At 51.4% G+C, this 27,866-nt stretch overlaps 1 protein-coding gene across 2 annotated transcripts; it reads right to left on the bottom strand.

Moving 5' to 3' along the window:
- Window positions 1–88: 88 nt before the first annotated feature.
- On the bottom strand, window positions 89–27,731 carry ESPL1 (extra spindle pole bodies like 1, separase). Of its 2 annotated transcripts, none has more exons than XM_033221920.1 (31): window positions 27,299–27,731; window positions 26,785–26,877; window positions 25,554–26,615; window positions 25,157–25,261; window positions 24,879–24,999; window positions 22,471–22,607; window positions 21,138–21,331; window positions 18,816–19,055; window positions 18,447–18,591; window positions 18,067–18,205; window positions 17,715–17,854; window positions 15,828–15,962; window positions 13,413–13,532; window positions 12,601–12,772; window positions 11,769–11,897; window positions 11,488–11,644; window positions 10,553–10,662; window positions 6,923–7,911; window positions 5,462–5,831; window positions 5,104–5,265; window positions 4,500–4,713; window positions 4,209–4,399; window positions 3,597–3,724; window positions 3,338–3,460; window positions 2,701–2,856; window positions 1,844–2,014; window positions 1,616–1,720; window positions 1,326–1,441; window positions 1,066–1,149; window positions 754–918; window positions 89–459 (listed from the first exon to the last, which is right to left on the bottom strand). In XM_033221920.1, exons 2-31 carry the CDS (start codon window positions 26,863–26,865, stop codon window positions 258–260), a joined length of 6,363 nt encoding a protein of 2,120 aa, XP_033077811.1. In that variant the 5' UTR covers window positions 26,866–26,877; window positions 27,299–27,731; the 3' UTR covers window positions 89–257. The 2 variants fall into 2 exon arrangements, with proteins under 2 accessions (XP_033077811.1, XP_033077810.1); XM_033221919.1 differs by having other exon boundaries at window positions 27,226–27,731.
- Between the last annotated feature and the right edge of the window lie 135 nt (window positions 27,732–27,866).

A 27,866-nucleotide genomic window follows, 5' to 3' on the forward strand; every position in this document is an offset into this window, starting at 1 on the left:
GCTGTTCCTGTCAGCTTACAGTACCACATAGCAGGAAGGGGGGCAGTCATGACGTGTCTTTAAATGTTCTCAGATAAACTACACAAAACAAGGTTTAAATGATGTATCTTTATTATATTGAAGTTAAATCAAAAGGAAATGTTTCATATAAAACACTGGGGAAAGTCACTTTAAAAGAGTTATCCTAAGGATTAAATCTAACCTTGGAGGTAGAACAGGTATGAGGCTTCCAGCATCAAAAAGACAGCTCCATGGGGTTACCGCAGAGCGACAGGCAAACCATAGGCTATAGGGGCAGCCCCAATAAGATACTTGAGTCGGGGAGCTTGGCGGGCCTGGTTTACATAGTAGAGAAGGGGGGCCCCCGGGCCTGCTCCAAGCCAGCCCTGCAGCAGAGCTTCTGTGTAGCGGTCAATATCACGATCAGTCACATCCCAGAGATTACCCAGAAACAAGGGGCTGGGAAAAGAAAAGAATATAAAGTAAGGGCTCTAAAACAGAATACATAGGAAAACACCATTGGTGGTGGGGTGGGTGAGTAGAGAGGACTGAACCAATGAGAAACTCCTTTGGCCCTTGGTTACAAGAGAAGAATAGATGGGAGCTAAGGGTTAAATGGTCCGGGCATGCCACAGAACTAGGGATAGGAGGAAAATGGGGCACAAGAGAGGCAGGATTCAGACCTGGGAAAGAACCTGGGGTGAGGGCAGGAGTCTTAGTGCCCTAGGATGGGTCTTGCCCTTGGAGACTCACCAACCAGCCATGATGTACTTGAGCACAATGCCAGCCCCCTCCAGGTTTCCATGCACAGCCAGGGCCGCACTGCTACAGCCAAACAGCAGGGCCACTGCCCGGCAGCTCAGCCGCAGGACAGCCTGCCCGTCAAGGAAGCGGGCACCAGCCCCATGCCCTGCATAGCTAAGGCAGAAGGAGGTGAGATGAGTCTTGACCTAGTAGTACCTGGCCTCTGCCTTTGTCTCCAGAGGCTCTCAAGTCCCAAAGCAACCCATGGTGATACCATCCTCAGGACTGCCCTCTCCCCACATCCCTGCCTTAAGCACTCACATATACAAATCATGCTGTGTCAGGGCTTCCTGCACCTGTTCGGGTCTCGGCACCTCCCCAACCACTCCTCTCCAGCCAGCTTCACTGCAGAGAAAAGGCGGGAGTGAGAATAGGGAAATGCATGGCAGGAGTTAGATGGCAAAGACGGCAGAGGGATCATTAAATAGAAGGTGGGCTGCAACAGCTGTTTCTGGAGAAAAGGCTTGTTGCCCCGTGTGTTGTCTACCCTTCCCCACTCTTCTTGTCTTCGTGCCCCTGACCTGCTGAAATTGGCTCGAAATTGCTCCTCTGTGCTTGACAGGTTATTGTGAGGGTTCAGGACATAGAAGGTACTTCGCGGATCCACCCCTTGACTCAGCACTGGCGAGGCCCCATACTGAGGAGGAGACACTGGTGATTAGGATGCTTGTCTCATCAAGAGGCCCAAGCCCCTTTCCATGTCTGAGCCATTCCTAGGACCCTCGCCTCTCTTCCCAGGTTTCTCTGCCCTTCTTTGTTGAGGTCTTCCCCAATTGCCAGTCATCCCCAGACACCACTCCCTGAACCCCACCTCTTTGATGATGGAGTAGCTGAGTAGGAAGCGGAAGGAGGGCAGCCGGGTGACAGGCACTGCCTGGAGGCTGGGCATGCTTTCCCATGGCAGCTTCTGCAAGTCCTGGGCAAAAAGCACTAAGAGGTTACTGTCCCCAGCCAGGTATATGCAGAAGTCAGAAGGGGCATGGGGATGAGTTGGTACTCACTCCCCACTAGACACTGCCCCTCTGCCCCAGCTCCTTACCTTGTCTAGGACCAAGACAAGGTGGCTATTGCCTGGTACTGTCAGGCCCTGTAGACGTCCTACTGCCTCATTCAGGAGCTCCTGGGCTCGCTCTGGCTGGGTTGGGCACAGCCCATAGGCCAGGGCCTGAACGTCCTGAGGGGTGAGGGCACCGGCACCACTGAGCATGATCTGCAGGGGAACAGTGGTGGTGAGCACCATCTTCATTCATGATGGCTGCTGGGAAAGGATTAAGTCCAGTTTCTTCCCCTTCCCTGCTTTACTTTTTTTTGAGACAGTGTCTTGCTCTGTTGCCCAGGCTGGAGTGCAGTGGCACAATCTCGGCTCACTGCAACCTCCACCTCCTGGGTTCAAGTGATTCTCCTGCCTCAGCCTCCCGAGTAGTTGGGACTACAGGCACGTGCCACCAAGCCCAGCTAAGTTTTGTACTTTTAGTAGAGATGGGGTTTCACCCTGTTGGCCAGGATGGTCTCCACCTCTTGACCTCATGATCCACCCGCCTCAGCCTCCCAAAGTGCTGGGATCACAGGCCTAAGCCACAGCGCCTGTCCTTTTTTTAGATGGAGTCTTGCTCTGTCACCCAGGCTGGAGTGCAGCGATCTCGGCTCACTGCAACCTCTGCCTCCCGGGTTCAAGCAATTCTTCTGCTGCAGCCTCCCAAGTAGCTGGAATTACAGGTGCCGGCCACCACGCCCAGCGAATTTTTGTATTTTCGTAGAGACAGGGTTTCATCCTGTTGGCCAGGCTGGTCTCAAGCTCCTGAGCTCAAGCAATCCACCTGCCTCGGCCTCCTGAAGTGCTGGGATTACAGGTGCAAGCCACTGGGCCTGGCCCCATTCCCTCCTTTCCTCACTCACTTTCAGCAGAGTGGGGTCAGGATATTTCCAGCCACATTCCTGTAGCAGCTCCTGTAGGCGGGAGGCCTCCTGGGCAGGGCTGGGCTCCTCACTGGACGGCAGCAGCAGCCCCTTCCAGCAGCCCAACACAGACTTCTCTAGGGAAGCGATGAGAACCTGAATGCAGAGGGCAGACCCTTTAGTCGGAGAGGAAACTGAGCTTCTTTCTCACAGGCACTGACATTCTGGAGATGAGAAAATGCGTTTTCCAACGTGCATATCTGTCTTACGTATCTTTCTGAAGGCAAGAATCTAGAAACTTTTTTCATTTTCTGAGACTGGGAGAGTACAGACTATTATCTATCCCTCTGTTGTGACAAATATTAACAGGTGGGCAATGAAAGCTAAAACTGGGAAACTGATAGTTGGGTTTAAGTCCTTTTTTTTCCTGCATATCTTTAAATATCCATTCCCATATATTCTTCAAGTTCAGGGCTCTGAAGTTCTCCCCAGGTGACATATTTTTAAATTGAGGTCTACACTTCCAGAAATGATTTGAAGTGGCTTTAGCACTGACCCAGGCCCTCTGGTAGAGAAGACACTGGGATCCCCCGGGTCGTTCCTAGGGCAGGCCTGACCCCACCCCAGGAGCACACACCTCCATCCTGTGGTCCAGTGCCAGCCGCCCCGTCCACCATTCTCGCTTGTCAGTACAGCTGCTGTTCTCTTTCTGTGCCTTCTGGATGGCATCGAACTCATTCAGAACTGAACGCAGAGGAAGCTTTGGGAGATGGCGCTGTGAGAGCTCTGCCTGTCCACATGATCACCATCTCTCTCCCTCTCCCAACACAGAATGTGAGCAGCTTGACCCAAAGCCCAACCCAGCCCAACTTCGCTCCACGGCCCAGGAATCCTACCTTGTTCTGGCCAGTGGGAATCTGCACACTGACTGGGGGACTGTCCTTTTCCAGCCGGGTCAATAGGAGGGTGTTGCCCACGGTTCCGGGCTGGAGGGTGGCCAGGGCCAACACACACACGGTCACCCCTGACAAACAGGATACAGCCAGAATCATTCAGCTGTTGAAAGAATTCCTTTCTCTGTCTTGGGCACTCAATCCCTGTCCATCACTCAAGACAGCATCAAGAAGCCTTCCTTGGTCACTGGAGGTCAAAGTGCTCTCCCTTGCCTAATAGCTCCCTGTGCACAGAGACCATGTCCTGTACTTTGTGTTTCTCACAGGAACTAACAAAGTGAGGTACTCAAATCGTGTATGTTTCATGTTAGTACAGAAGACCCCAGGCATCTGAACTCACCTCTGGGGAAAGACACTGAATTTGCTGGTAATTCAAAGTTGAGGTTTAAAAAAACAACAAACCTTCCTGATTTAAGATGCTAACAGGTGAAAAGGTGTGACATAAGGGTCATAAATCTATGTAAACTAACCAATGCCTAAAACTCCTTCACCCAGCTCCTCAGTAAGAAGATGCAGAAGAGGACAGAGGAGCCGGCCAGAAGCCTGCCCGCATACCACTGGGGATCAGAGCCAGGCGCTCCTGGAAACTCTCCTTTTCAGGCTGGGGGAAGTGGCCAGATCCCAAAGCCCTGAAGGAAAAGAGGCGCTGGATGCGGGCCAGGGGGACATCTCCAGGCGTCTCCTGAAGGCTCAGCCCCTGCAGCTGGTCTGCTATTTCAAGTGATCCTCGGTACTTCTGGGCCTTGCTGCAAGCAACACAGGGAGGGGTGAGGTCCCCTTCCTTCAAAGTCTGGACCCTCCCTCCAGTCTGCCCCAGCAGGAGTCTTGGGGATGGTGGGCACCCACCTGAGTTGTCTGTGGAGGTGGGTGAGCAGCTGGTGGCGACAGGTGATGGAGACAGACTCGGTGACAAGGAAAGCAGTGGCATAGGGATCCCGGTGGCCCAGGCACAGGGCCAGGAAGCGGCAGAGGTGGGCATAGAGCCCACTAGGAGGACAGTGACTAATGCCCCGGAAAGCAACACTCAGGCAGTCACAGATGGAGTCCAGGGTAGAAAGACCTAGAGGAATGTCAGGACACTTGGTACAGCTGAATTCCTTATTTCATAGTTGACAGGAACTTTCCAAGAAAGAAGAGTCCCTATCTCATCTCCCACATGGCAAACAGCAGCTACCATTTATGAAGAGCAGTGTGCCAAATGAGGTGCCATGCAACTAACAGGCATCAACTCCCTCCACCGTGCCCCCTAAACCCCATTTTTACAGAAGGAATAGAAGCTTGGAGAGGTTAAGTGACCTGCACACAGCTCATAGACAGAGTGCTGGGGTTCAAACACAGGTTCACAGGCTACTGGATCCAGATCAGAATCCAGCCTGGAAAGACAGAGGGGCCAAGAGTTCTAGAAGCTCAGCCCTCTCGAAGTGACCAACGTCAGGGGTCGCATATTCACCAGTGGCTATGGGGGCTGAGGGGAGCTGGAGCTGAGGACCAAGGTCCTTGTCACTCTCCTTGTCTGGGCATGGGCTGGGCAGCTCCTTCTTGCTGGAATCCAGCCTCAGCAGCTCGCATTCTCCAGAAGCTGCCTCAGGGTCCGGCGCTGGAGCCTTCCTACCTGGGGAGAGAGCAGGCCTTTTTCACAGTGCTCCCTCCCCCTGCCATTCTCTTTGTTCTTCCTTCTGTAATCCACTCCCTTAGAGTCAGCAAAAGAGCATTCTTCCTGTACTTCCTTGGAAGCACTTACTGCTTGTGCTTTGCCCCAGAACAAACCCCCAAAACATGCACCTTCCATCTCACCCTTGCTGTCCTACCTAAGGCTGAGTCTTCCCCATCAGAGGCCCTGAGGATCTCAAAGCTCATTTCTCTCCAGTTGTCAGTCAGTTCCTCCTCAGGGATGGTCCTCATGATCTCAGGGCCAGGCCTGGCCTGGTCACTGGCCCTCTGGGGACGCTGCTCCTCACAATGTCTTGATGCCACCTTCTTGGCCCTCCGGCTCCTGCCACTCAGGCCAGGATTACCAGGGGCACTACCTGGGGCAACCACGGCATCTGTCTTTAGGCTCAGGACGTTCCTTGCTCGCCCCTGGCCCCGGGAAGCAGTGCCCCGTCTCTTAGGCTCCTCTGCCAGCCAGGCCTCAGCTGAGACAGGGTCTTCCAAGTCACTGTCTTCATTGAAGTTCACCTGAGAGCAGAGGGAAAGGGTGAAGGGCCAAGAGGTCTTCAGTGACAAGACACCTTGTGACAGCAGGTGGCGCAGTGGAGGCACCATCAGGCCCTGTCCCACAGGACCATGGAAGATTTCAGAACTAACTTCCCACATGACACCCAACACTCTAGATGGAGGGGCAGCGACTCTTGGAAGGGGAAGAAGAGAGAAAATGAGGGAACAGAAGGTGGGATGAAAAGGTAAAAGGAACGTTAGAGTTAAGGAAAATGTCTCTGAAGCAAAGGGAGACTTGGAACTAGGTCCTGCTGTGAAAGATGTTGTCCTGGCGCAGTGGTTCATGTCTGTAATCCCAGCACTTTGGGAGGCTGAGGCAGGAGGATCACCTGAGGTCAGGAGTTCGAGACCAGCCTGGCCATCATGGTGAAACCCCATCTTTACTAAAAATATATAAATAAGCTGGGTGTGGTGGCACCTGCCTGTAATCCCAGCTGCTCAGGAGGCTGAGGCAGAATTGCTTTAACCCAGGAGGTGGAGATTGCAGTAAGCCGAGATCGCGCCATTACACTCCAGCCTGGGTGACAGAACGAGACTCCGTCTCAAAAAAAAAAAAAAAAAAAAGGCCGGGCACGGTGGTTCCTCACACCTGTAATCCCAGCACTTTGGGAGGCCGAGGTGGGCGGATCACGAAGTCAGGAGATCAAGACCATCTTGGCTAACATGGTGAAACCCCATCTCTACTGAAAATACAAAAAATTAGCCGGGCGTGGTGGCAGGTGCCTGTAGTCCGAGCTACTTGGGAGGCTGAGGCAGAATGGTGTGAACCCGAGAGGCAGAGCCTGCAGTGAGCTGAGATTGCGCCACTGCTCTCCAGCCTCGGTGACAGAGCAAGACTCCGTCTCAAAAAAAAAAAAACAAACAAACAGAAAAACAACAAAAACAAACAAAAAAGCAAGATGTTGGGGTACTGCAGATAGCAGGAGATTAAGGTTCCACTAGGCCCTGGGGACCCCGCTATTCCACAGGGACACCTGCTCTATAAAACATTCTCCTCCAGGAATAACCCCATCCAACACCATCACCACCACCTAGCAACAGTCCCACCTCACCTTGAGGCGCGTCTGGGCTCTCTGTTGTACTCTGGGGGCCTGGGGAACTTCAGGCGTGCTCTTTGTAGGGCAGACTTCCTCAAACACGGTGAAGGGGACATGAGGGCCAGCTTGCTTGATCCGGCCTGGGGGTCTAGGTGTGCAGGGCGGTCCTCTACCTTCCAGACCTTTCTGAGAGGTATTATTGAGGCGCAGGGGAGCAGAGGCTACCTGTTGGCGCCCTCGTCCAGAACGTTTTTGGCTCTGAGTCTTAGAGGGCTCTGAGCCAGGGACACTTTTTATTAATGGTGGCCACCAGCCCCAGGAGCTTGCAAAAAGTTGGGTAGTACAGCAGCTGAGGCCAGCTAGCTTTGTGAGGGCCCAAATCAAGAGCAGGCTGGCTCGCCAGGGCTCCAGCTGGGGTATCCGTGCTGCTACAAACTTCAGCCCTGACTCTAGAACCTTCTGCAGGCTCTTGTTTGATGGCTGTCTCAGGCCCTCCAATGCCAACAGTGTGTATGCTTGAGCTAAGATCTCATCCAAGAGGCTTGGAACCAAGGAGGGGGGTGTTTTATGATTCAGGGAAGCTTGGAGAGCTTGGGTGAGGCGCTCGGTGGCTTCAGGGCAGCCCTTCAGCACGACCTGCAGCAGATCCAGACCCTGGGCCTGGTGGCCCATGGCCAGCCTCACCCCTGCCGTGACTAATACCCAGCGCAGACAGACTGCTGTGAGGACAGGGCTGGCACACAGCGAGCAGTCACAGGTGGGTGAATGGGACAGGAAGTTGGGTATGGGCTGGGGCTTGGTTTTCAAGTCTGGGGAGGAATTTGTAGAAGGTGCTATGGGGCCAGGCTCCTTGGCTACAGTGGCCACCAGCTCTAGAGCAGGGCCTCTTAGGAAGAGCTCCTCCTCTGGGAGCTGTGGAGGACAGGGGACCTGGGCCTGCTGCTTCCCCTTCTGCAGGTGGACCTTCTTCACAGAGTCCAGGTGCTGAGTCACCCCACCAAACTCTGGGGAGAAGGCAGAACAAGAATTACAAAATAAGGAGAAATGGTATCAAGCACTTCCTAAGCGACTTTGGGGCCCAACTCTCTAATATACGTGTTTTATATATGTACATGTATATATATATATGTATTACTGTATAACATATCAAATAGCCGGGAGCAGTGGCTCAAGCCTGTAATCCCAGCACTTTGGGAGGCCGAGACGGGCGGATCACGAGGTCAGGAGATCGAGACCATCCTGGCTAACACGGTGAAACCCCGTCTCTACTAAAAACTACAAAAAACTAGCCGGGCGAGGTGGTGGCGCCTGTAGTCCCAGCTACCCGGGAGGCTGAGGCAGGAGAATGGCGTGAACCCGGGAGGCGGAGCTTGCAGTGAGCTGAGATCTGGCCACAGCACTCCAGCCTGGGTGACAGAGTGAGACTCCGTCTCAAAAACAAAAACAAAAACAACAACAAAAAAAACATATCAAATATTAGTATGGCTTATTTTTTAGGTAAAAAAAATTTTTTTTTTTTTTTTTTTTTTGAGATGGAGTCTCACTCTGTCACCCAGGCTGGAGTGCAGTGGCGTGATCTCGGCTCACTGCAAGTTCCGCCTCCTGGGTTCATGCCATTCTCCTGCCTCAGCCTCCCGAGTAGCTGGGACTACAGGCGCCCGCCACTACGCCCAGCTAGTTTTTTGTATTTTTTAGTGGAGATGGAGTTTCACAGTGTTAGCCAGGATGGTCTCAATCTCCTGACCTTGTGATCCGCCCGCCTAGGAGGTAAAATCTTTAATGTTTTCTTTCCAACCAACAGTGGATCAAATGCAGGCCACAAAGCCCCCACACCTGCAGCTCAGGGGCCACATGGCTGAGAAGAGCAGGCTGGCCCCAACAGGCCCACACCTGAATCCTGCCTCCTACCCTGTGGTCCTGGCCCCAAACATTGACTTCTCAACTTTCTCATTTAACAAATGAAAATAATCTATGCTCCCACCCAGCTTTATGGGGTCTAGTGTGGGGGAAATGAAATACTAGAAGTATATGTGATTGAGGAGACAAAATGTGCCATAAATGCAATGTTTTATGATTAGCTTCAGCCCTCCTGAGGATGTTCGTGCTACTCAATACGGTAGCCACTAGCCATGTGGCTAGTGTGACTGAGGACCTGAATTCTTTTTTTTTTTTTTTTTTGAGACGGAGTCTCGCTGTGTCGCCCAGGCTGGAGTGCCGTGGCACGATCTCAGCTCAATGCAAGCTCCGCCTCCCGGGTTCACGCCATTCTCCCGCCTCAGCCTCCGAGTAGCTGGGACTACAGGCGCCCGCCACCGCGCCCGGCTAGTTTTTTGTATTTTTAGTAGAGACGGGGTTTCACCGTGTTAGCCAGGATGGTCTCGATCTCCTGACCTCGTGATCCGCCTGTCTCGGCCTCCCAAAGTGCTGGGATTACAGGCTTGAGCCACTGCGCCCGGCCGAGGACCTGAATTCTAAATATTATCTTTCTTTTTTTTTTTTTGGGTCAGAGTCTCACACTGTCGCCTGGACTGGAGTGCAATGGTGTGATCTTGCTCACTGCAACCTCTGCCTCCTGGGTTCAAGTGATTCTCCTGCCTCAGCCTTCTGAGTAGCTGGGATTACAGGTGCCCGCCACCACACCTGGCTAATTTTTGTATTAGTAGAGATGGGGTTTCACTATGTTGGCCAGGCTGATCTCGAACTCCTGACCTCATGATCTGCCTGCCTTGGCCTTCTAAAGTGCTGGGATTACAGGCATGAGCCACCAAGCCTGGCCCCAAATATTATCTAAATCAAATTTAAATAGCCAAAATGTATTAGGAAGCACTGAAAACTAGAACTAGGGTAAGTCTGGGACAGGCTGTCTAAAGGAGACCAATGGTTGGACTAAAGTCAAGGGAATGCTGCCCTGGGACCAGAAGTCAGTATCTGATTAAAAAGGGAACAAAGGGCCGGGCGCGGTGGCTCAAGCCTGTAATCCCAGCACTTTGGGAGGCCGAGACGGGCGGATCACGAGGTCAGGAGATCGAGACCATCCTGGCTAACACGGTGAAACCCCGTCTCTACTAAAAAATACAAAAAACTAGCCGGGCGAGGTAGCGGGCGCCTGTAGTCCCAGCTATTCGGGAGGCTGAGGCAGGAGAATGGCGTAAACCCCGGAGGCGGAGTTTGCAGTGAGCTGAGATCCGGCCACTGCACTCCAGCCCGGGTGACAGAGCGAGACTCCATCTCAAAAAAAAAAAAAAAAAAAAAAAAGGGAACAAAGGCTGGGTGCGGTGGCTCATGCCTGTAATCCCAGCACTTTAGGAGGCCGAGGCGGGTGGATCACCTGAGGTCAGGAGTTCAAAACCAAGCTGGCCAACATGGTAAAACCTCATCTCTACTACAAATAAGAAAAAATTATCCGGGCATGGTGGCACATGCCTATAGTCCCAGCTACTGGGGAGACTGAGGCAGGAGAATCACTTGAACCTGGGAGGCAGAGGTTGCAGTGAGCCAAGATCACACCACTGCACTCCAGCCTGGGTAATAAAGCGAGACTGTCTCAAAAATAAAAAAAAGGCAACGAAACCTTTACACAGAAAGATGTGCTGTAGTGTGTGTCATTTCAGCACGGCCTATGGGCATGGGGACATGGCTGCTCACCTGTGCAAGACTCAAGCAAGAACAGAACCTGCTGCAGGTCTGACTGACAGAGATCAATGTCATTGCGGGCCAGCTCCAGCTCGCCCTTCAGCACCAGGAACAGGGCACACCTTGTTGAGAGAGGAGAGGAGAACCAATCAGAGGAATCCTTTGTTTTCCTGGAGAGTCTTTCTCTGTTTCTTTCCCAGGCTGAGCTACCTCAGTCCTTCCCTGCCTCCAAAAGGCATTCACTCCCTTAAGCTGACTTAAAGGCTCCCTGGGGAAAAACTCTACTCTTCTCTCTAATCCCAACTCTCCTTGTGCCTTGGGACAGGATTTCCCAAACTGCATTCCTCAATAAAAGGATCCGTGGGAGGCTGGGCGCAGTGGCTCATGCCTGTAATCCCAGCACTTTGGGAGGTTGAGGTGGGCGGATCACGAGGTCAGGAGATCAAGACCATCCTGGCTAACACGGTGAAACCCCGTCTCTACTAAAAATACAAAACAATTAGCTGGGCATGGTGGCAGGCACCTGTAGTCCCAGCTACTCAGGAGGCTCAGGCAGGAGAATGGCGTGAACCTGGGAGGCGGAGCTTGCAGTGAGCCGAGATTGCACCACTGCACTCCAGCCTAGGCGACAGGGCGAGACTCCGTCTCAAAAAAAAAAAAAAAAGATCCTGTGGGAGAACATTCTTAGGGAAACGCTGTACACTAGATCTCCCTTTTGGAGATTTGCAAGGTATATCCACATACTGAAGGACACGAGAGTCCTACGGGAAATAAAAACATCTAACCTTGATTAACTCAGCATTTCCCACTTACTTAGCTGTGGAATGCCTTTTTTCACGAATGCATCTAAACATAGCATGTAATCTGTGGAACAGTTTGGAATCCATGTTCAAGGGTGCATGGCACTCTGGTGCCATCATTGCCATATCCTCTGGCCCTGTACTCACTGGCGTGGTATCTGCAGCTTTGTTGTAAGTTTTAGAGCCTCCAAGCAAAAGGCCTTGGCTTCACTCACACTACCCAGGCGGCCCAGGTGGCAGACCAGCTTCTCTGAGCAGCTCAGCACCTCTGAAAGAACCTGCCATTTTTGTACCAGATTTTCACCTGTAGCAAAAGAGACAAGACAACCATCACTCAGCCACAGTGTGGATCATCTGGAAAAAAAACTGCAGCCCTCTCATATAGCCTATCCATTCCAACAGGGCCCTGCTGTCCTCCCCAGACTCACCATAGTCCAGAAACGATGTCTCCACAGCTGCTTTCTGAGTTGAGAGGATGTCACTGCCCATCAGCAGGACGATGATGCTTCGGAGGAGCTTATGAGAGTCTATGAGAGCTATCTCAGGTGTCTGCCAGCCTGTGGTGGGTGTGGCAAAGAAGGGAGAGGATGCAGCCAGAACTTTACCACCTTCAGCTGCTAAGGCAGCAAAGCCTGCTTCCCATGCTTCCTTCTGCATTTAGGCAGGCAGAGCTAATCAATCTCATAACGCCTTCCCTCTGAGATCCCATGGGGGGTCTCAGAATCCTTTCAGCTGGCTGGGCACAGTGGTCCAAGCCTGTAATCCCAGCATTTTGGGAGGCTGAGGCAGACGGATCACCTGAGGTCAGGAGTTCGAGATCAGCCTGGCCAACATGGTAAAACCCCATCTCTACTAAGAATACAAAAATTAGCCGGACGTAGTGGCACATGTCAGTAATCCCAGCTACTCAGGAGACTGAGGCAGGAGAATCGCTTGAACCCGGGAGGCGGAGGTTGCAGTGAGCTGAGATTGCACCATTGCACTCCAGCCTGGGCAACAAGAGTGAAACTCCGCCTCAGGAAAAAAAAAAAAAAAAAAAAAAAGTCCTTTCAGCCTAGTATTCCAGGCAGTCACCAATTGCTGACACACCAATAGAGTCAGCAGGCAAACTGAAACCCATCTGCTATCCCAAGCCTACTCTGTGCAGGTTCTAGGTAGGCTGGGCCACACAGCTGGCAGAGGGGATGAGGTTTGAGAAGAGCTGAGAGCAGACAAACCATACACATCATCCAAAGGGGGCCATCCACCCTATTCTTTCACCTTGGGCACAGAGCTGCTCCCACAAGGAATGTGAGAGGCTGTCTGACGGGAGGCTAAGGTAAGTTGCCACCAACTGCAGGGCCTGGACACGCAGCAAGTACCAAGCCTTGGAGGACTTCTGGAGGGCAGGATCCTGAAGCACAGACAGTAGCAGAGAGACACCCTCGGTCGCCTAAAGGAGAGAAGGGGCCAGAGGAGGCAGTAAGTGGAGTCAGACAGGCACTTCAGAACTTGAGAGGCCCTGGAGATTACGTGGCCCCATCCCTGACGGCCCTGGGTATTAGAAAGATTTTAGAATTTTCTGAGTATTTGCCTGGCTTTCGAGATCTCCCTGGAGCTAGGCAGAACGTTCCTGACCCTGAGAAGCAGTAACAGTTCCTAGCTTTGCCCTCACCAGTGACTTGTCCACCAATTTAGGAATGATAAAAACGTAAAGAAACTAGAGCATGAGAGGGTAGAAGACATGCGCAAGTCACACAACTAGTTTGGGAGAAAACTCAAGTCTTTGCGATCCCCTGGATTTCTAGTCCAGAGCTCCCATGCCTTCCCAGGATCACTGTTGTCCCAGCTTTTCGTCACAGGACAGACTTTGCCCCTTGCCCTTGAAGAAGGAAAAGGACTGTTATCTCCACCAGAGGAGGACTGGTGAGCAAGTCGCTGGCGAGGGCAAGGCTAGGAAATATGCCTGCCTCTCAGGGTCAGGAACATTCTGCCTAGCTCCAGGGAAATCTCAAAAGCCAGGCAAATATCAAGAAAATCCTAAATTCTTTCTAATACCCAGGGCCTTCGGAGATGAAGAAAGTGAGAAATACCTTCTGGTGAGTCCAGTAGAGTTGACTTCGAAGTAGATCACAGGTCAGGGAAAGGAGCAGGTATGTGTCAGTGGTCTGATTGAGATGCTTCAGGCTCAATGTTGCCTCTTCCAGGTATAACTAAGGAAGCAATCAGAGGGCACATGAGGAAAGGCAGCCACACTCTTCAAACGAAAGTGGAGTAAATAAGGGCGACTGCGTGGCTCACGCCTGTAATCCCAGCACTTTGGGAGGCCAAGGTGGGCGGATCACCTGAAGTCAGGAGTTCAAGACCAGCCTGGCCAACATGGTGACAGCCCGTATCTACTAAAAGTACAAAAATTAGCCAGGCGTGGTGGCACACGCTGTAATCCCAGCTACTCAGGAGGCTGAGGCATGAGAATCACTTCAACCCGAGGCAGAGGTTGCAGTGAACAGAGATCGCACCACTGTACTCCAGCCTGGGCGACAGCGTAAGACTGTCTCAAAAAAAAAAAGTGGAGTAAAGCATTTATAAACAAAATGCTCAACATGTCCAATAAATATTATATTATTTCAGATATTATAATCTGCACAGGAGTTATTGATTCACTCTCTAAATTGTGCATTTAACACTTGGTTAACCACTTTTTTTTTTTTTTGGTATGGAGTTTCGCTCTTGTCGCCCAGGCTGGAGTGCAATGGTATGATTTCGACTCACTGCAACCTCCGCCTCCGGGGTTCAAGTGATCTCCTGCCTCAGCCTCCCAAGTAGCTGGGATTACAGGCATACGCCACCATGCCCGGCTAATTTTGTATTTTTAGTAGAGATGGGGTTTCTCTATGTTGGTCAGATTGGTCTCGAACTCCCGACCTCAGGTGATCTGCCCACCTCGGCCTCCCAAAATGCTGGGATTACAGGTGTGAGCCACTGCGCCCAGCCTGGTTAACCACTTTTAGATTAAAGCTATATACAGAGTAAGCAGTAGCTGGGCACAGTGGCTCATGCCTGTAATATCAGCACTTTGGGAGGCTGAGGCGGGAGGATCACTTGAGCCCAGGAGTTCAAGACCAGCCTGGGCAACATAGTGAGACTCTGTCTCTACAAAACATTTAAAAATTATCCAGGTGTGGTGGCATGTACCTGTAATCCCAGCTACTCAGGAAGGTGATGTGGGAGGATCACTTGAGTGCAGAAGGTCAAAGCTGCCGTGAGCCATGATCATGCTACTGCACTCTGGCCTAGGCAACACAGTAACACCCTGTCTCAAAAAATGAATAAAATAAATTTTAAAAAATAAGCAGGCTGCTGGGCACAGTGGCTCATGCCTGTAATCCCAGCACTTTGGGAGGCCGAGGCAGGTGGATCACAAGGTCAGGAGTTTGAGAGCAGCCTGGCCAATATGTTGAAACCCCATCTCTACTAAAAACACAATAAAAATTAGCTGGGTGTGGTGGTGCGTGCCTGAAATCCCAGCTACTCGGGAGGCTGAGGCAGGAGACTTGTTTGAACCCAGGAGACGGAGGTTGCAGTGAGCCAAGATTGCGCCGCTGTACTCCAGCCTGGGTGACAGAGTGAGACTCCACCTCAAAAAAAAAAAAAAAAAAGAATTACTATATTTTGGCCAGATGCGGTGGCTCACGCCTATAATCCCAGCACTTTGGGAGGCCAAGGCAGGCAGATCACCTGAGCTCAGGGGTTTGAGACCAGCCTGGCCAATGTGGTGAAACTGCATCTCTACTAAAAATACAAAAATTAGCCAGGCATTGTGGCAGGTGCTTGTAATCCCAGCTACTCGGGAGACTGAGGCAGGAGAATCGCTTGAACTCAAAAAAAAAAGAATTACTATATTTTGTGAATGGAAATGACACCACTAAAAAGAGAATGCTGTAAACAGAATCATGTCTTCTGTTTTCAAAGTCAATATACTAGAGTGATGCGAAAATAGTAAGAGTGAGATATTTCGTGGCAAAGTTATCCAGGGGTAAACACTGCAACCGTAAGCACTGGCAAGTATTCTTGGGGCAAAAGGGAAAAGGGTTAAGTAGGAAAGAGATTAGATCACACCTGTGCCTACCAGTGGTCATTAAGAAGATGAAGTAGAACAGGGAGAAACTAGAGGCCAAGGAGACCAACCAGGAGACACTGTGATAGCCTTATGTGAGCAATGAAGCATCAACTAGGGCAACAGAACCAGTCAGGAAATACAAGACTGGCGGTATATTCCTGCAGCAGTCTGTAAACTTAATGAACAACTGGTTTTGCAGGAAGGACAAAGATGACTCCCCTTCTTGCAGCCGCCTCCAACTGCTCCACACTCCACAATTCTCCAGCCAATTGTGGTGGTAAAAGGCTGAGAAGCTGCCCCTTTGATATCCTGTCTTCTCAGAAAAGAAGTGGGCCTCTAAAGCTACAGGCCCCCTGCAGTCTCCAGACTAGGCTGGTTGGGCACTCACCTGGGCATAGCTGGGACAGCCGAGGGTCAGGAGGAGCTGGGTGATGTGGCAGGAGGAGCCGGCTGCCTTCGAGTGGTCCTTCAGTCTCTCAGAGACAATCCGTAGCAGCAGGAGGACCTCCAGAGCCTGCATGGGCTGGTCAGCAAGAGCAGCCACAGTTTACTTCACCCCTGCTCAAGCCTCCATTTCTACCCTCTGCTCCCCAGCCCTTTGGGACCTTGGACTGTAGTTTGACCTCAGGGCCTGGGTGGAATGTGGTTACCCAGATGAAGTAATCATCACCCTGCCCCTACTGTTTTAAAGCCTAGATGCCATTCATCATCAATAGCCAGGATTTTCTGAGTTCTTACTATGTGCCAGGCACTGTGCCAAGGCTTACATGCATCAATGCATTTAACCCTCATAACAACTCTAATCCCAATTTTACAGTACAGGAAGTTAAGACTCACATGGGTTGCTTGTCTAAGTTCACATAAAGGTATGTGGCAGAACCAAGACTCAAATCTAGGGCTGAGGTAGCTTCCCCTGCTAGAAATATGGTCTAATGCTCACAGTTAACAGCATGTATAATGGCTTTTATTTTATTTTTTCTAAATTTCCTAATATGGAGTCTAGGGTAGAGCTTCAGGAAGCTTGTGAAACTCCCTGAAATAAGAATGTACATGGCCTTATAGGCCAGGCACAGTGGCTTATGCCTATAACCCCAGCAGTTTGAGAGGCTGAGGCAGGCGGGTCACCTGAGATCAGGAGTTCGAGACCAGCCTGGCCAACACGGTGAAACCCCATCTCTACCAATGATACAAAATTAGCTGGGTGTGGTGGTATGCGCCTGGAATCCCAGCTGCTCAGGAGGCTGAGTGAGCCAGGAGAATCGCTTGAACCCAGGAGGTGGAGGATGCAGTGAGCTGAGATCACGCCACTGCTCTCCAGCCTGGGTGACAGAGCAAGACTATCTCTGGGGGGGAAAAAAAAGTTGGGCACAGTGGCTCATGCCTGTAATCCCAGCACTTTTGGAGGCTGGGGCGGGTGGATCACCTGAGGTCAGGAGATCAAGACCAGCCTGGCCAATAAGGTAAAACCCTGTCTATACTAAAAATGCAAAAAAGTAGCCAGGCATGGTTGCACGCCTATAGTCCCAGCTACTCGGGAGGCTGAGGCAGAAGAATCACTTGAACCCAGGTGGTGGAAGTTGCAGTGAGCCCAGATTGCGCCACTGCACTCCAGCCTGGGCTATAGAGTGAGACTCCATCTCAAAAAAAAAAAAAAGGCACACATAACAATGTAAGAATGTAAAATTGTGTATAAAGGCATCTATGTATTTTTCTGATAGGTAACAAATCATCTAATCATTAAAGCTAACTTTTATTTTTTTAATGAAACAGTGTCTTGCTCTGTCCCCCAGGCTGGAGTGCAGTGGCGCGATCTTAGCCCACTGCAACCTCCACCTTCTGGCTCAAGGGATTCTCCTGCCTCAGCCACCTGAGTAGCTGAGATTACAGGCACATGTCACCACACCGGGCTATATTTTTTTTATTTCTTGTAGAGATGGGGTTTCGCTATGATGCCCAGACTAAAGCTAACATTCCAGCACACCATTTACACAATACCTCTTCCATGCACTGCCACACTGAATAATAACGCCACGAGGCAGTAGTATGGCCCCTATTTTAGAGATAAGGAAACTTGGGCTTAGAAAGTTAAGCAACTTGCCCGAGGCCATACACAATGAGGGAGCTTGGATTTAAAATAAGACTGGTGATACAGGCCTGTGCTTCATCACTGGCTTTCATGGCTTCTCAGCAGGCTCACAGGCCAAAGAAGGTGAAGGAGCTGTTTCTGGTTTAGTCCTTATTTATATGGGTCCCCCTAAATGCCCCACCTCATTACCTTTGCCACCAGCTGGTAGAGGGCTGCTAGGATCTGCAGTGAGGCTGCTGTCTGCTGGAGACACCGTACAGCTGGGGCCTGCCCCTTTGTAAGCAGCTTCCTCCACAGGGCCAGGGCTTGGTCCAGGCATTTGGACTGAGCTGTTAAGCCAGAAGAAAATGACTGCTGTCTCAGCATGGGCAATCTGGAGAGAACTTGCCTTCCTCCATAACATCCTCTGCCCTTTACATCAACCTCCCACTGCTTACACAACCTCCTACTCTACAAGGTCAGGCTCTCTCTCACCAGGGGTCCCTGTTCCACTCTTAGGAAACCATGGAGATGCCCATGCCATACTCCATTTAACCCTCACCAGCATCTGCAGCCAGGTTGAAGGCAATGTTACTGTATAGGAGACGATCTTCCTGGAGTTTATCTTCATAGTTCAGGTCATTGACTTCAAATTCCTCCAAGTTACCAGGAGCCTGGGCTCTCCGATCCCGCTCGATACCCTGGAGGGGAAGATTGGAGTATAAAACAGGGCACAGTGGTGTGGGCCTATAGTCCTGGCTACTCGGCAGGCTGAGGTGGGAGGATTGTTTGAGCCCGGTTCAAGACCAGCCTGGGCAACAGAGAGACCCCATCTCTAAAAATAAAAACAAAAATAAAAAGGGCTGATACCAACTTGTTGGGGGCCCAGGGACAATAATTCCTACACCCAGTTCTACTGAGCCCCACAGCAGCCACACTCACTTCCTGCATTTTGGCTTCCAGAGTACAGATGTAAAGCCACAGCAAGGCCTGTGCTTTATCGTCCAGAAGCTGATCTCTGGCCTGGGCCTCAGGTCTCACAGACTCCAGAAGCTGCAGGGCTTCCCGGACAGCATCCAGAGCAGAGCTGCAGGGAGAAGATGTGCTTAAGCTGGGCCTACTATGAGTACCTGCCACAGTGCCCTGGGAAGGGCTGGCTACAGAACAGCTGGCCTCACCCTTTGCATGTGCTCCCATGGCCACAAGATGAAGGGAGCACTCAGGGATGTGGAGAGGGAAACTGGTTCTGAAGAGTGTGAGAGGACCTAGGGCAAGGAGCAAGAGTGGCCTCCGCAAGCTACTACTCCTTACCAGTTGGTCTGCTGGGCAAAGTCGTGGTAGCAGAGCACCTGAGCCAGTTCTACCAGGTGGGTGGCTCGTGCCCAGGCCCCGGCTGGTGTCTCCTCGGGGCTCAGCTCCAGGAGGTCACAGATGATGTTGAAGCGTTCCTGTCCAGTGTCAGCCCGCACAGACTTGTAGGCCTGCAGCTCCTCCCTCAGCAGGAAGGCCAGGGTCTCCGGGTCCCAGCCACTTAGGCTGTCTCGCAGAGTCCTGAGAGAGGGCATGCTCAGCACCAGGGTGGAGCCCAGAAGGCATATAGCCTCTGCTCCCATGCTGAGGAGCCCCAGCCTTGGCTTGCTGAAAGCTCAGTAAGTTTCCAGTCATGGCTTTAAAAATCTGAATCAGGGCCGGGCGCGGTGGCTCAAGCCTGTAATCCCAGCACTTTGGGAGGCCGAGACGGGCGGATCACAAGGTCAGGAGATCGAGACCATCCTGGCTAACACGGTGAAACCCCGTCTCTACTAAAAATAGACAAAACTAGCCGGGCGAGGTGGCGGCGCCTGTAGTCCCAGCTACTTGGGAGGCTGAGCCAGGAGAATGGCGTGAACCCGGGAGGCGGAGCTTGCAGTGAGCTGAGATCCGGCCACTGCACTCCAGCCTGGGTGACAGAGCGAGACTCCATCTCAAAAAAAAAAAAAAATAAAATAAAAAATAAAAAAAAATAAAAAAATAAAAATCTGAATCAGATTGCATTGCTCCTCTGTTTAACAAACTGCAGTGGGCTCCCACTAGGAATCATTTCCAAAGCCCTGACCATGGCCTATAAGGCCCTGTGTGACCTGGCCTCTTCCCACCTTGACCACCTCAATTCCATATGGCTCTCCATCCTATACTCCTATTCTACTACCCCCAGCATGCTGGCTTTCTCAAGCATGGTCCCAAGTTTGTTCCCACCTTGCAACCTTTGTATTTACTACTCTCTCTGCAAGGAATTCTCTTCCCTGAGGTTTTTTTTTTTCCAGACAGTCTCATGCTATTGTCCAGGCTGGAGTGCAATAGCGTGATCACGGTTCACTGCAGCCTTGATCTTCCAGGCTCTTCCTTGCTCCCACTTCAGTCTCCTAATTAAGTGTAAATAGACTATAGGTTCATGCCACCACATTCGGCTAATTTTTTTTAAGTGGGGACAAGGTCTCACTATGTTGCCTAGGCTCCCTGAGATCTTTATAGAGTAGATTCCTTCACATCCTCAGGTCTCATCTGTCACTTCTTCAAAAAGGGCTTTCCTAAATAACCTACCTAGAGTTGCTTCCTCTTTTGGCAAATCACTGTTTAGTTGTCTTCATAGAGCATACATGAAGGCTGGGTGCATTGGCTCATGCCTGTAATCCTAGCACTTTGAGAGGCCAAGGTGGGAGGATCACTTGAGCCTGGGAGTTCAAGACCAGCCTAGACAACATAGTGAGACCTTGTCTCTATTTAAAAAAAAAACAGACACAAAATGTCCTTTTTAAAAATATCTCCCCAAGTAGAATATAAGCTCCACGAAAGTAAGACCATTGTCACCACTATACCCACAAGTACCTAGCACAGTGGCTAGCATATAGTAGGCACTCAATGAATAACTAATGAATGAAGGAATTACTGTCTTTTTCAGACATAAACATGAAAGGACATGACCATGAGTACCAAAAGCCACTCTATCCATGGGAGAAACATGGTTGACCCCCTTCCCAACTCACTTTTTTTTTGAGACGGAGTCTCCCTCTGTCACTCAGGCTGGAGTGCAGTAGTGCGAGCTCGGCTCACTGCAACCTTCACCTCAGGGGTTTGAGCAATTCTCCTGCGTCAGCCTCCTGAGTAGCTGGGATTACAGGCACCCGCCACCACGCCCAGCTAATTTTTTTTTTTTTTTTTTGAGACACAGTCTTGCTCTGTCGCCCAGGCTGCAGTGCAGTGGAGCGATCTCGGCTCACTGCAACCTCCACCTCCTGAGTTCATGCCATTCTCCTGTCTCAGTCTCCCAAGTAGCTGGGATTACAGGCGCCTGCCACCACGCCTGGCTAATTTTTTGTATTTTTAGTAGAGACGGGGTTTCACCATGTTAGCCAGGATGGTCTCGATCTCCTGACCTCGTGATCCACCCACCTTGGCCTCCCAAAGTGCTGGGATTACAGGCGTCAGCCACCGTGCCTGGCCAACACCCAGCTAATTTTTGTATTTTTAGTAGAGATGGGGTTTCCCCTTGTTGGCCATGGTCTCAAACTCCTGACCTCAAGTGATCTACCCGCCTCAGCTTCCCAAAGTGCTGGGATTACAAGCATGAGCCATCGCATCTGGCCCCCAACTCACTTTAGCTGTAGCTCCTTGTCTCCAGCCCTGGACGCATCCATCTTGACCCGAACCCAGAAAGTGACTGGCTCAGCCATGTGTTCAGGGCTATAGGGTTGCAGGGCTGCCAGCCACAAAGTCACCATCTTGCAGCCCTGGGCTTGTTTACCCAGTTTCTTCAAACTCTCTACTTGTAGCCGGAAGCACCTGTGCAACTGACCAGAGAAAGGGAACAGACCAAACTGGAGAGGAGCCAGTGAGTGTGTATGGTGGAAAGGGATGTACATGCATAGGTACATACACCACATGGTGGGGTGGGGTTGGCAGGTGGGCCTCCTGAGCCACCCCCAACCAAGACAGGAGACACCTAAGAATGAAATACTCTGAGTGCCTTAAACTCAGAGGCTCCAATCCACACCCTTGAAAACCTGCTTCTCCTCCTGTAATCCTTCTCAGCAAATGGCACTGCCTTCTCCTGAGTCAGAAATGTGGGGCCATGTCTGATGTTTCCTTCTCTCGCTCTCCCTCCTACCAGTCACCTACTAGGTTAATCCTTGGCTTCTTGTACCCATCCACTGCATTCCATCCCTTGTGCAGCTGCTTCAGTTCAGCCCACCCCTCCCTGCCTAGGTTACTATAGCAGCCTGATTACCCAGTCTTTTCTCCTGCACTCCGTTCATCACAGCGAAGTCAGGGAAATCCAAAACGCCTGTCTGCTGTCATGCCTCCACTTAAATCCTTTAGAGGCTTATCACCTCAGTCAAGATGAAACCCAAGCCCCTCTATGACCTATCTTGCTTGCCAATCCCACCAATGCATCAGTTCACAGGTATTCTTGCTTAAGAACACTGGTTCTTGCCCAGCGCGGTGGCTTGAGCCTATAATCCCAGCGCTTTGGGAGGCCCAGGCAGGCAGATCACCTGAGGTCAGGAGTTCGAGACCAGCCTGGCCAACCAACATGGTGAAAGCCCCGTCTCTACAAAAAATACAAAAATTAGCTGGGCGTGGTGGTGGGCACCTGTAATCCCAGCTATTCGGGAGGCTAAGGCAGGAGAATTGCTTGAACCCGGGAGGCAAAGGTTGCAGTGAGTCGAGATGGCGCCACTGTACTCCAGCCTGGGCGACAGAGCAAGCGAGACTCGTCTCAAAAAAAAAAAAAAAAAAAGTGAGTCAATCTAAAGAAAAACACTAAGTTACAGTACAGTGAGGTTTGGGAAACACTGCTCCAAATACTGGTGCCAACATGCTGCTACTAACCCCCTACTCGAAGGGAGGGTGATGGCTAGGCCCTTTCTTGCTCCCCCCACTCCCCGACCACATAAGCTCCCTTCCTGCACCTCTCATTTCCTTGTACCTTCTCAGGAGGCACCTCAGGATAAGTGCCTGGCTTCACCAAACCCAGGTGCTGACAGAGCGGCTCAGAGATGGCACAGGCCTCGGCATAGAGCTTGTGACTATAGAAGCTGTAGGCCAAGTTACTGGTGTAAGAAGCTGCAGGGAAGAAAAGGCACAACTGACCGTAGGAATGGCTCCCACCACCCTCTCCTCCTGGAGAGGCAGCAGAGATTAGCTCAATCTATGGTCAGCTCAGCAGCTTCCAGATCAGACAGGAACCCCTACTGCTAGGAATGAGGAAGGGGTGGCTGTCCCCTTCCTGCTCCAAATAGGCCCATGCCCTTCATTCTAGTACGGTGAACCCACACCACTCAGCCCATCTGCACTTGTTTTACAAACCAGACCCCCTCCTGCCTCAGCACTGGTTGTTTCTTCTGCCAGGGATGTTCTTTTCCAGGAAACCACATGGCTAACTCCCTCACGTCCTCCAAGCCTGTGCTCACATCACCCTCTCAATGAGGTCTACCCTGACCACCTGATTTAAGGTGGTAACGTGCCCCCCGTCATGCACCTTAGACTCTCAATTCCCTTTCTTATCCTGCTCTACTTTTCTTTTTCCCTCACATTTCTTATCACTTTCTAATATGTTGATAATTCACTTATTTACTGAATCTGTTTATCTTTTCCCCCAAACTAGAACGTGGCTCCATGAGGGAAGGAATCTTTGTTTTGTTTACTGACACATCCAAGTACTCAAAATAGTGCATCACACAGTGAATACTCAACAAATACTTGCTGAATGAATAAATGATAATAACTTATTTATGCAGCTTCTTGGCCATCAACATAGATGATTGGGAAAAAATAAAATCAGTCTTCAGTACTCTGTGGGAAGAATTCTCCTTTTTTTTTGAGATGGAGTTTCACTCTTGTTGCCCAGGCTCGAGTGCCCTGTTGCCCAGGCTGAAGTGCAATGGCGCAATCTCAGCTCACTGCAATCTCCACCTTGCAGGTTCAAGCAACTCTCCTGCCTCAGCCTCCCAAGTAGCTGGGATTACAGGCATGCACCACCCTGCCTGGCTAATTTTGTATTTTTAGTAGAGACAGGGTTTCAGGGAGGCCAAGGCAGGCAGATAACTTGAGTCCAGGAGTTCGAGACCAGTCTGGACAACATGGTGAGACCTCGTCTCTACAAAAAATACAGAAATCAGCCAGGCGTAGTGGTGCATGCCTGCAGTCCCAGCTACTTGGGAGGCTGAGGCAGGTGAGTCGCTTGAACTTGCAAGGTGAGCTTGGGGGGCTGAGGTGGGAGGATTGCTTGAGCCCAGGAGGTTGAGACTGTGTTGTGCCAGTGCACTCCAGCCTAGGCAACAGAACAAGACCTTGTCTCAAAAAAAAAAAACCAAAAACCAACCACTTAAATATACAGGAAGGTCATTTGTAATGATTTCTGGATTATGATAAGTGAAGAAAAAGAAAAAAAAGAAAACATTGGCCAGGCACGGTGGCTCACACCTGTAATTCCAGCACTTTGGGAGGCCGAAGTGAGTGGATCACAAGGTCAGGAGACCAAAACCATCCTGGCCAACACGGTGAAACCCCATCTCTACTAAAAATACAAAAATTAGCTGGGTGTGGCGGCACATGCCTGTAATCCCAGCTACTCAGGAGGCTGAGGCAGGAGAATCGCCTGAACCCAGGATGTGGAGGTTGCAGTGAGCTGAGATCGCGCCACTGTACTCCAGTCTGGTGACAGAACTAGACTCCAGCTCAAAAAAAAAAAAAAGAAAGAAAGAAAAAAAGAAAACATTAAAAAAATAGAAATTTAAAAAATATATTGAAAGGTCATAGGGCCGGGCGCGGTGGCTCAAGCCTGTAATCCCAGCACTTTGGGAGGCCGAGGCGGGCGGATCACGAGGTCAGGAGATCGAGACCATCCTGGCTAACATGGTGAAACCCCGTCTCTACTAAAAATACAAAAAAATTAGCCGGGCGTGGTGGCGGGCGCCTGTAGTCCCAGCTACTCGGAGGCTGAGGCGGGAGAATGGCATGAACCCGGGAGGCGGAGGTTGCAGTGAGCCGAGATCGCGCCACTGCACTCCAGCCTGGGCGACACAGCCAGACTCCGTCTCAAAAAAAAAAAAAAAAAAAAAAAAAAGAAAGGTCATAAGGTTGCATATTAGGTACAACTGTTAATGCCAAGTTAGATTCCAGTCAAATAAATAGTGTCTGCTGCTATAAGTTAGCCTCATCACTTCTCTACTGGTGTTAAACATAGAGTAGCTGGTACTTATAAACATTTCTTTCACTGCCTCCTTGAACCATGAGGAACCCTCACAATGGTCAGAACCATGAAGCAAGTACTATTCACCTGCCTAATGGGTGATGACCCTCCCACACTCTGTGCCTGGGACCCAGGGCACTAACCGGTCATTCCCATGTAGTCCGTCAGCTCTTGGCCCGACAGGCCCTCTAAGGCCTCCAGCATCCAGACAACGGTAGATTTGCAACTCTCCACTAGCTGGGCCAGGTCAGTCAAATCAACTATCTGAAGGGACAAGAAGGGTGAGGAGTCATGCTGGGTCCAAGATGACCTCCAATCCACTCCACACCCAAAGCCAAGCAACCCCAAAGCTGTTTGAGGGCAGTGGAGCAACCCCAAACCCTATGAGCCTAGTCCAGGTTCCTTGATTCCCAGACAGTACCTGACAGCCTTGGGCAAAGTCATAAACCACCACAGTGTAGAGGTGAAGTCCCTGAAAGTACATCTGAAGAAAAGACTGCTGTTGCTTGGAGGAGCCCCCACACACCTGAGGAAGGAAGCAGAAGGTTGGTATGAGGAGCAGAGATAAAGAGGGCTCCAAGCTGAAGACTGACCCAGAGTCCTGGAGAGCTGACAGAGCCCAGGGAGCACGAGGAAGGATATCCAGAAGGGCCAGTGCCCTCTGAGGATAGACTAGGCTGCTTGCTAGCTCACTAGGCACAGTCCAGAGAGCAGCTTAACAAGGAGGGAGCCAGGACTTCCAGATCTTGCCAAATATCCTAGGCTGGTAGTGAGTCCACAGACCATGTCCCCATCCTACCTCCAGGTCCTTAACTTACACCATCATCCCGCAGCTGCTGCAGAAGAGAGCAGTACCCTCCAAGAAAAGCAAAGAGGCTCAGAATGGCATCAAGTCTATAGTGCCTCTTGGTGCCTCGTTCCAGGCCTGAAAGGATGAACTGGCAGCTCTCATACAATGCCCGAAGTGGGGGTGATGGTGCCTCCATACTCTTGCTCAGGACAGCTGATGCCTTGATCAGAAGCTTGGCCACTGCCTGAGGTCCTTCCTCTCCAACTTGCAGCAGCTTAACCCCCAGCTGACATAGCTGAAGGCTAGGGGCTAGATTGGTGTTCCTTAGGTAACTATGAGCCTTTGCCACTGCGCTGATGGCTTTGTCATGGTGGCAGCTCCAGCAAAAGCGACGGCAGTGTTCCAAGGTGAGCTCCAAGAGGCAGAGGGCCCTCTGGGGAGAAAGAAGCCCAGAAGAGCTCCCTCTCTCACCCACCAAGGCTCTGATCACGTGCCTGGAGAGCAGGTCATCTAGGAAATCAGCATCTGCTTCATTTAGACCATGGCCACTGGCATCGAATAGCTGATGGGCAGCTACCACTCGACAGGCTGTTGGAGAGGCAAAGTGAGGAACCTCACAAGGGGTACTTTCATCCTCCAAAAGTACTAGGAAGCTCAAGGCCTTCAGCCGAGCTGTGAGTGCAGCTCGCTGTTCCAACAGGGCTTCTGCCCCCTTCCAAAGCAGAGAAAAGCTGCCCCGAGCCACGGCCTCATAGTCCTGGGGAGCAGCCTGGCGACAGCACTGCATCAAGCAGGCATGGAGGGGCTGAGCAAGGCGGAGTGTGGCCTCTGGGCTTCCTTGTGCAGCAGCATTCCGCAATAAGACGAAGAGAATTCGTTCCAGGTAGAGGGGAGGACGCTGGGGGGTAGACACCAAGTAGCCATCACAGGCCAGCTCTGCCAGCTCCAGCAGGCTCCCCAGATGCCTAGGGCAAGCTAGCTTAGCAGTCAGCTGCTGGTTGCAAGCCCTCAGGATGGCATCACAAGCTTGTCTCCTCTCAGCATCAGATCGGCTGCTGGGAAAACCAGCTGGAGGGTTGGACAGGAACTCCTAGAAGTAGAGAAAGATATGAATGGGGCTAGCAAAGGCAGGAAAGAGGTAGAGAAAGAAATAGGGTTGCTCAGAGAGGGTCCCCAACTTATCCATCTCTTCAAAAGGCAAACACAAAACAGCTCAGTTTGGAAAGCCAGGTGTATCCCGGGCTAGGCAGCACCCCCACCTTCAAGTCAGGCAGCAACTCTTCAGCCTCCTTCTGGCTGCTTAGCAGAGTCCCAAAGTTGACTCCTTTGAAGTTCCTCATGACACCAGAGAGCTAGAGAAAAAGAGACCAATTAGAGAAGATCGTTAATGAAGCTAACTGGAGGAAGGGAAGAGGGCTGAAGGTCGTGGAAGGAGGCAAAGAATCACACCAGAAATTTCATCGGGGAGAAAACCCACGCCAGGACGCCGTGCTCCCGTTATAAACGGACGATTCCGCTCTTCCTTCCTCCGGGTAGATCCCCGACCGCACTACCACACCACTCGCCGCGCTACCCCAGAGGCCTCGGCCCAGCCCTTCAGCGCCCCGGAGCCGTCCGAAGGCCTCCTGATACTCCCTCCAGGAGCCACCCCCGCCTCTCCTCGCGTCAGCGCTGGGGATCTCCTTCACTTTGGCACGTACCCACGCTCACGAGTCCCTTCCGGCCTTACCGCCCCAGAGGTCGCCCTCTTTCCTAAGTACAGGACTTACCCACCCCCCGACCAGTACTCCGCGAGGATCCAAAATGTAACCTTCGTTTTCCGCGCCAGCCCCTCCTTTCAAATATCCGCGACTGCCAATCAGCGGGCGCGGCGTAACGCCGGGCGCGCGGCACGCTGGGAGTTGTAGTTCACCCGCCGCGCTGCGCGCTCCCGCGGCGCCCCAGAGGGTCTTGCTGCTCTGTGCGTTAAGGCTGCTTGGGAGTGCGGCTTTCCCCTTTTTTTCCAGTCAGAGCTCAGTTTCTCAGCTACCCGTCGCTTAGTCGCTATCGGTAATGCCACCCCTTTTCCTCCTTTATCTTCAGAGCTCAGATAAGAGTTTAAGTTTCAAGAGAAGAGAAATAACAAAAAGAGCTTAGTTGGGAACTCAAGCGGTTTGGGTTACTAGAAGAACAGGGCTTAGACTTCTGTGCTTTTTTCTATGCTTTTTTTTTTTTTTTTTGACAGGGTCTTGCTCTGACACACAGGCTGGAGTGTAGTGGCGCATCACAGCTCACTGCAGCCTTGAACTCCTGGGCTTAAGTGATCCTCCTGCCTTGGCCTGCCAAAATGCTGAGTCTACGG

The sequence above is a fragment of the Trachypithecus francoisi genome, unplaced genomic scaffold (genome assembly GCF_009764315.1).
Source record: "Trachypithecus francoisi isolate TF-2019V2 unplaced genomic scaffold, Tfra_2.0 Lachesis_group11, whole genome shotgun sequence".
In the NCBI taxonomy this organism is placed as follows: Eukaryota; Metazoa; Chordata; class Mammalia; order Primates; family Cercopithecidae; genus Trachypithecus; species Trachypithecus francoisi.